We start from the raw sequence: 9,154 nt of genomic DNA, 5'->3' as shown, positions 1-9,154 counted from the left end.
GTCGGTTCTAGGCCCTGTACTTTTTAATTTGTATATGTTGCCTCTCGGCAGTGTCATCAGGAGGCATGGAGTGAACTTCCACAGTTACGCTGATGACACGCAGCTGTACATCTCCGTGTCTCCTGATGACACCAGACCAATGGATGCCCTTTTTAACTGTATCTTGGATATAAGATCTTGGATGGCAGAAAACTTTTTACAGCTTAACCAGGACAAAACTGAAGTTTTAATTGTCGGTCCTGAAGCTCAGAGAGAGAAACTCTTGTCTAAATTAGAGGCATTTTCACTATGTCCTTCGCTACAAGTGAAAAACCTGGGTGTTATTTTTGACTCTGAGCTTGGTTTTATCCCACATGTTAAACATGTAACCAAAATTGGATTTTATCATCTAAAAAATATAGCCAGAGTCCGCCCTATTCTCTCTCGGGCCAACACGGAGATGCTGATGCATGCTTTTATTGCCAGTCGCATTGATTACTGTAATGCCCTGCTCTCTGGTCTTCCTAAGAAGAATATTTCAACTTTACAACTCTTGCAAAACTCGGCAGCTCGTGTGCTGACGAAGACCAGAGGGCGGGCCCACATTACACCGGTTTTAGAATCGCTGCATTGGCTCCCCGTGTGTTTCAGGATCGATTTTAAAGTTCTTTTATTGGTTTTTAAATGTCTTAATGGTCTTGGGCCTTCTTATCTCTCAGATCTGCTTTTACCATACGAACCCTCGCGGACCCTGAGGTCCTCTGGTACTGGCCTTTTGATTGTCCCTAAAGTCAGGACACATACTCACGGAGAGGCAGCTTTTCAGTGGTATGGTCCTCGTCTGTGGAACAGCCTGCCGGAGGAGCTCAGGGCCGCAGAGAACGTACATGTTTTTAAGAACAGGCTCAAGACCCACCTTTTTAATTTAGCTTTTACTTAGCGTTTATTTATTTTTTATGCTTATTTATTCTATCCTGTTATTCTATTATTAATTTAGGATTTACCTAATATTTTTTGATTTTATTCTTATTCATTTTTTAATCTTCTTACTCTATTTATATTTATATTTATATTGTATCCTGTTCTTATTTATTTTATCATTTTACCCTGTATATATCGTATTGCGTCATATCTCCAGTGTTTCCTCGGAGGGCGCTCTCTGCACCGGGGCTGTTATTGACCGTGGCTGCTGGTCTCTGGGGTCCTCTCAGCCTGGTTGGGGGGCTCCTTGGCCTCCCTCCGGCTGTGTGCCCAGCCCGGAGGCTGCGGTCTGTGACCGGCTCCCGGTGCAGACGGCTCTCTGTTATAATGTTTCCTCACTTGGCTCATGCGAGCCCAGCCCAATTTTTACTCTTTAAGTGTGCGCGTGTGTGTATGTGTGTGTGTGGGTGGGGGTGGGGGGATATATGTGTATTGAGAGTGTGGGGAGTGAGTTGGAGGGTGGGGTGGGCTGCTTTTAACTATGTAAAGCACTTTGTGCTACATTTTTTCTGTATGAAAAGTGCTTTATAAATAAAGCTTGATTGATTGATTTGTAGGGTTACTGAAGTTGGGCTAGCTGGTATATAATGATGTGCTACGTGACCGCTAGTAACACAGCTATGTTAGCACAATATAAACACGCTAACTTTTTTTCCACTCGATAAAAGTTAACGTGAGTGTTCTCGGTGGTCAGGAACAAATGTAATCGCATGGCAGGATGCTGTAAAAGGACCAAACCAAAAGGCTTTTAGTGGGGTTTTTTTCAATGCGCTGCGGTCATAGATAATGAGATAAAACATGCTAATGTGTGATGCTGCAGAACCACGTCATGTCGACTGAGTAGCTTTTGATTTGGCATTATTGCAGGCAAACCAGCATATGAAATGGATGTAACAAATCCAGACTGGGCACCAACACTGCACATGGGGCACGACGACAAACCTGTGTCAGACTCGGACCGGCACGCAAGGCGTATGCAACGGAAGCGAAAAAGAGCACCCATTGCAGGTAAACACCCCCCTCTGAAAACATACTAAATTGCTCTTATGGTACACTAATCCGCACATAACTTAAAGATGAATCACACACCTGTCATTGGAATATTGGTGTACATTAACCTTAAGTCTATGCACTATTTTTTATCTTACAGGCTTGATGATCGATGAAGGTCTGACAGAAGAACAACAACCATGTCATGGAGGCAGTGGACAGCAGTTGTGTTGGACAAGTGGAGGTTGACGTACCAGCTGCAAATGTGGACAGTGGTGATGGGAGTGACAGCGTCACGGAAGCTGAAGGGCAGACGAAGGACTGTGTGTGCAGTCAACAGGGCAGAGCAGAAATAAACCGGCTGTTGGAGGAGAACAGACTGCTTCGAGCACAGTTGCAAAAGACAGAGCTGAATGAAACTTTCTTAAAGGACGATACCGAAAAAGTAAGATATTACACTGGACTATATTGTTATGCAGTCTTAATGTCCCTCTTCAACACTGTCAAAGATTTCCTGCCAATACCGAAGAAACTGACAGGTTTCCAAATGCTCTTACTCACACTAATGCGTCTGAGACTTGATCTTCCAGTCCAGCATCTTTGTCATCTATTCCATGTGTCGCACAAAACACTGTCTTCTGTCTTCACCGATACCATTGATGTTTTGTATGCCCACTTAGGAGCACTGGTGCACTGGCCTGAGAGGCACTGTCTGCAGGCGACAATGCCTCCACAGTTTACTGAAACTTTTGGAAAACGAGTAGCAATCATTGTTGACTGTTTTGAGATTCGAACAGAAAGACCATCTAATTTAAAGGCACGCGCACAAACATACTCTCATTACAAGGGTACACAGACCATAAAATACCTCATCGGGATTACACCCCATGGAGCTATTTCTTTCATTTCCAGGGGATGGGGGGTCGTGCATAGAGCAGGGCGATATGGCCAAAAATATTTATCACGATATATATTTGAAAATTTGCGATAACGATATAACCGACGATATAATTGATGCGAGACAAAATACAACTCCACAACATTACTAGCGCAAAAAGACAACCTTCCATTTATTTTCACCTAAACAAGAAGCTGGTTTTTATGTACATTAAAGCTTTATAAAAATGTAACAGTGCAAATGCAAATTCCTTGCTGAAAGTTTAACCAAAAGGCATTTCCAGTAGAAATGGGCTGACATATCCTGAGCATAACCATGTATAATATCCACTGAAGTTAAAAAGAGGTGCTTTGCAACATTAAACTGCAGTGTGCAGTACGCATTTTTCGGACCATAAGGTGCACGGGATTATAAGGCACATTAAGCGAAACAAAGCAGTCAGATAAATCAAACTTTATTAAACTCATTCTTCTTGCTTCCTCCACTTCTGTACCATTGATTCATTAATGTTGAATTCTCTGGCAGCTGCTCTATTCCCATGTTGTTGCAGTATATTAATGACTAACCTGGTATTGTGGATAGATTATCTCAGTTGTTCTCCTGACTGAAGTTTGGTCCGTTTACAGCATCCTGCCATGCGATTGCATTTGTCTCTAACCATGAAGAACCTTCACGTTAACTTTTATAAGTGGAAAAGTGTTAGTGTTCGTCCTCCAGCTTCACTGTTTATGTTATGCTAACATAGCTGTGTCGCTAGCGATCACGTAGCACATCATTATATACCAGCTAGCCCAACTTCAGTAACCCTACAAACGTCACTGCTGTTTAGTTTCCTGTCTTCATTTATGTTGGAAGTGATAGCAGAGCTGTACGTTTGATTTTTTTCAGAAATCTCTCAGTCAGAACATGCTAAATCATGCTTAGGTAACTAGCGAAACTAGCGAGCTAACTTCCGCTAGCTTCCTGCTAACTTCTAACTCCATTAAATGTAATAACTTTTTGTTTTCATGGAAGTTAAACTTTATAGTTACACCTGGTAAAGCAGCAATGCTGATCGTTTTACTAAAGATGAAAGAATTTAGACAGTTTTTAACTCTCAGTGATGCTGCAGTGTTGTTTGACCTGAAGCATACGGAGTTTAGGACCCAGATTACTCCCAGATTTAAGAGCATCTTAGTCCGACAAATACGACAATAACGACGACCGCTTGCATGTTCTGCAAAAAAATGTGCTTTGTCGTGTATCTGACAGACAAACACCAAACCAGTTCCACATCACGGAAGTTGCACCATTTTTACAAACCAATTCTGGTTCATCTGTTTCACTCAACAATCGGCCATGTGCGTATGAAAACAAAGGCACTGCGCATGCGCGTTTTACTCCCATTCTATCGCGATATTTCATTTTCCTATCGTTGCCTAACATTATACCGGTATTACCGTGAATGGTATAATATGGCCCAGCCCTAGTCGTGCATCAGATAAACACATCATAGAGAGATGTGGCATTCTTCAAAAGCTGTTACCAGGGGACGTAGTATTGGCTGACAGAGGCTTTGACATCAGAGATGCTGTAGGAATGATGTGTGCGGAGGTCAAGATTCCAGCTTTCACAAAAGGCTACTGTCAACTTGATGCAAGGGACGTTGAACAAACGAGAGCAATTGCCCACCTGAGAATTCATGTTGAGCGAGTAATAGGTAGTTTGCGCAACAAGTTCAAAATGTTACACACAGTCTGATTACTCTTATCATGTGAGGCTGAAGACACAACACTTCTTGATAAGATCGTTAAGGTTTGCTGTGTTTTTGTTAATATGTGCCCCAGTGTTGTTGTCAAACCAGGGCCAAATGACACTTGCTCCTGTTGAGTATTCTTAAAGCTGTTCTTTTGGATGTACTGTACATTGTAAATAGTTGTACTTTGTGTGAAGTTGTTTTAATAAAACAAAAAAGAATAGTATATTTGTTTGTTTTTCTTTATTATAGATCTATTCACATGTACACAGCAATCACATAAAAATGAAATGCAAACTATTTACATCGCACCACACAGCTGTCATCAATCTTTAACCACAACATGAAACATTACAGGCTATTTAGAGCAGCACGTTGTTTCGAGAAGTATTTCCCAACAAGTTCAGGAAGGCACATTTTACGAAAGAAGTCTTGTGCTTTCTTTAAGCGCGGTTTCCAGAAATCCACAGCAGGGAAGACGCGAGTCACAGCAAGGTCTCTCTGTGTCCACACAACGAGGCCACAGTGGCTGGCGCCCGTAACAAAGACTCAGCGTCTCTGTTGTGTAAACACGCCAGTGATTGGGGTAATGTGGGTGACTGTGTAGTGTAGTTGGTGTAATAGTTTTCGACTCCACACAGTCACTGCTTTGCTGTGCTTCTGCAGCGTATCCAGTAATGGTGACAAATCCTCCAGCGTTGCAATAGGAAGCTGCTCTTAAGCGCAGAAAGAATTGTTTCCAGGGATTTCTATTTGTATCCAGCTTGGCGTGCAGGATCCTTTGTGTAATCTATGCTTACATATGTATTTTACACACAGACAATGTGAAAAATACAACACATTGCTATGGATTGATGCTGAAAGTGCTAATTGCACTAAAAAATTTAGCTGAAAAAAATAACACCAACTAAATAGATAAGCATGTCTGTTAACAAAAACCCCCAAACGCTTTACCCAACTGGGGTTTTTCAACTACCTCACTGACAGAATGAGCCCAGGTATTGCCAGTGCCACTGATGGAAATGAGCCACAGCAGCTCTTCAGCACCTACAAATGAGACCTGCCCACACCAACAAGCAAGAAGGGAGACCAGGTGGCGAGCATCGCCACACTTTCCAATCCAATAAACTACCATTGCAGTTAGTAGTAAGTGGTTGATTAGTGCAGCAACAACAAAAACACACTGAATGTCATTTTAAAATACACAAAATGTTTTATTTTACATTCTATCGAAGTTCCTGCTGGAAAGTGCTGTACTGTACAAGATGCTTCCCTCACCGCAAACTCAGGTTTACTGCTGGATAAATTTTATTTCCACATTAGTCAACTCAACAACCAAGACAGAGCACAATAGAGACAATAAGGGGGTGGCTGTAGCTCAGGCGGTAGAGCAGGTCATCTGCTGATCGGAAGATTGGTGGTTCGATTCCTGGCTTCCCCCAGTCTGCATGCCAAATATCCTTGGGCAAGATATTAACCCCAAATTGCTCTCCGATGCATCCATCGGAGTATGAATGTGTGTGAATGTTACTTAGAAAGCACCTAGAACAATGTGCTTGTGCGAATGGGTGTGAATGGGTGAATGCACAAGTTGTGTAAAGCGCTTTGAGTGCTCAGAAGAGTAGAAAAGCGCTATATAAGAACCAGTCCATTTACCAATATGTGCACTGGTCTAATGATGTTTATGGCTCCCAAAGTATCGAGTATTGAGGTCTATTGCACTGTTGACTATTTACAAAAGTATTGCACAAAAGGTATTGCACAGTGAGGTGAAGAGGCACTACAGCTTAGTTGTTCCCCCCTCCTTTGTCCTCCTGTTTCCCCTCCCTCTCCCCTCCAGAGAGGAGTTAAACAGTCTGATGGCGTGTGGGACAAAGGAGTTTTTAAGTCTGTTAGTTCTTGTCTTGGGGAGAAGCAACCTGTCACTGAACAGACTCTTCTGGTTGTTAATGGCCGTGTGCAGAGGATGCCTGGCATTGTCCATAATGTCCATCAGTTTCTTTAGTGTCCTTTTCTCTGCCACTGTCACCAGGGTGTCCAGCTTCATGCCGACCACAGAGCTAGCCTTCCTGATCAGTTTTTCCAGCCTGGATGAGTCCTTCTTTGCTGTGCTGCTCCCCCAGCACACCACAGCATAGCACTTTAAGAATCTAAAAGATAACAAAATCTGATAGGTAAAAATAACATTTTGAACCAACTAGGTGGTTCCCAAAAATCTGGCGTGCTGTGAGTCCTTAAAAAAATTGAGGAAACCGGAAAAGTAGCAGGACTAAATAACTCTGTACAGCAGATGAACTGTATCTGGAAATCATGTCCTTAAGATGTAGAAAAATATAAAGAAAAGCAAAGACTTGAAGTACCTGAGAGATGCACTGGCCCTTTAATGGATCCATCTGCTGTTTGCTGAAGCCTCATCAGAAACGGTCTCAGTGGAAGGCTGTCAGGAAGCCATTTTTAGTGAAGAGAAACAGGGAGAAAAGGCTGAGGTATGGTAAATTACACGAGAACTGGACTATATCAGTGGCAACAGGTCTTACAGCATTATGAATTCATATTTGACATTTTTGGTTCAAATAATTGTTGATATGACTCCAACAGAGGGTGTTTACATCCATCTGTAAAACACGATGAAGGCTCTGCCAGTGGTGTTGGGAATCTTGAGAAAGCTGATGGAAATATGAACCAGATATTAAGATTTTCATTAATCATGCAGTCCCAGCTGAAAAGCATCTAGTTGGAAAAGGCATATTTTTATTCATTACGACAATGATCCCAAACACACGGTGAATGCAGTAAACGTATACCTAGATCAGTCATGGATTGGCCTCCCCAGAGCCCAGACCTCAACATTTATTAAAGCAGTGTGTTCCGGAAAGAGAGAGTCCAGGCTATGTTCGATAGTAAAGGTGGCCATACCAAATATTGACTTTCAAGTACATTTTTGCCTTATGTACTGTATTTCCATTTATGTTTGCACGTTTCAGTGAATTGCTCTGCCTATTTCCCATTTTCCCAGCAGAATATAACGAAATGAGGATGCCTCAAGACTTTTGCAATATTGTATCAGAAGGAGAAAAAAGGTGACAAATGTCCCAGTTCTTCGTGGTTAATCTTGTTAATGTTGCCTTCTGTTTTCTAATGGTTTCCTGCCAAAAACCCTAAAAAAGTGTTCTCCAACCTCGTGAATTGAAAACACTGGATTTGTTATAGAATAACTTCTAATTAGCTATTATTTCACAGAGGAAATAAGATAATCGATAAAAGAAAAAAAGACGTGAAAAGGAGACAATAAAAGAAGCCCCTTCCTTTCCCACATGTGCTAAACTTAGAGCCAAAGCCTCACCCTGCCGCTTTCCGCTTCATTAGAGCTGTTTAAACAAAACAAGTTTAAAATAGGGTTTCTATCTGAAACAGCACATGCAGTTAAAAGGCCAATGTGGAAAATAAATCCTTGTGATTATAGTTGAACAGGAAGCAGCACTTGCTCTGCCTTTCAGCCCCATTGAACAAGACGTCAGCAGCTCTATGGAGGTAGTTTAGTCTTTTTTACAAATTCAAAATTAAATATGCGAGCACTCAAAAATTAAGGTTCACTGAGAAATGTCCTCATTTTTTAAAAAGAAAGGCATATTCCTTGTTATTTAATACAACATTCAATTGATCAGAAATGTTAGAAATCATGGTAAATGGGCTCATCAATACAAAATCATGATTGTCTTTTTAATTGTATAACTTTGTAGACTACTTTTCCCAAACCATCACTCTAGTGCTCCACTGGCACCTCGTATTACTTAATGCAAGTAGTTTACAGGTGTTGTGTCGTGTCTTTCTACAGATGTAGAAAGGTCAGCTACTCAAGAGACCTTCCCCAAATCTCCCTCATCTTCATCTTCGTCAACGAGGCTCTGTCGGTGATCCTGCGCTCAGTCCACTCAGCTGTCAATCACACACTTGCTCAAGGAGGTCATCCTGGTGGACGACAACAGCGATGACGGTCAGTATAGATTAAATATTTTCTTCAGCTAATACCAAATAAGAAGAGTGGCTTTTTCGCCCTCTGATTAGAAGATGGTTTATAGTGAGTGAAACACAGAATTTCCATCTAAAATCCACTGAGTCATCAGCAGGATTTCTACTGAAAGCAACAAAATACACATCAAATTGTCATTCAGCATCCCAGAAATAATTATCTTATACAATAAGTGTCATGTAACCTGAATATAATTATATAATTAAGTTTTATATTATTATAAAACTGAAACTAGTGAATAACCTTTGCACTGTCCTCTTCCTGCTGTGACAAAACAAATTTCCCACGTGTGGGACTAATAAAGGTTATCTTATCTTATCTTATCTTATCTTATCTTATCTTAAAAAGGTGGCGCGGTCGTTGATGCTCAGGAAGCAGTAGACCCCCGTTGGTGTTGTTTAGAGTGAGTTGGAGCTTAAAACAGCACCGCAGGGAGCTGAGTGAGAACTTTTATGTCATCTCTCTATTTGCATGTGTGCTTCTGTATTTCTTTATTTATCAACTGTGTTGTTGTGGTGATGAATTTGTATGTTTTTTATGT

The 9,154-nt window shown here is 41.3% G+C and overlaps 1 protein-coding gene and 1 pseudogene across 1 annotated transcript; both read left to right on the top strand.

Moving 5' to 3' along the window:
- Positions 1 to 1,801: 1,801 nt before the first annotated feature.
- On the top strand, positions 1,802 to 3,249 carry LOC146618534 (uncharacterized). The gene is made up of 2 exons (XM_085371554.1): positions 1,802 to 1,968; positions 2,111 to 3,249. The coding sequence occupies exon 2, from the start codon at positions 2,156 to 2,158 to the stop codon at positions 2,939 to 2,941; it is 786 nt and encodes a 261-aa protein (XP_085227680.1). The 5' UTR covers positions 1,802 to 1,968; positions 2,111 to 2,155; the 3' UTR covers positions 2,942 to 3,249.
- A 4,364-nt stretch (positions 3,250 to 7,613) lies between these two features.
- LOC146618533 (polypeptide N-acetylgalactosaminyltransferase 17-like) overlaps positions 7,614 to 9,154 on the top strand; it is a 28,418-nt pseudogene continuing 26,877 nt past the window's right edge.

The sequence above is a fragment of the Diplotaxodon limnothrissa genome, linkage group LG14 (genome assembly GCF_057381915.1).
Source record: "Diplotaxodon limnothrissa isolate DT_005_m linkage group LG14, D_limnothrissa_male_GT1.1, whole genome shotgun sequence".
Taxonomy (NCBI): domain Eukaryota; kingdom Metazoa; phylum Chordata; class Actinopteri; order Cichliformes; family Cichlidae; genus Diplotaxodon; species Diplotaxodon limnothrissa.
This window is presented reverse-complemented; position numbering and strand designations above follow the sequence as displayed.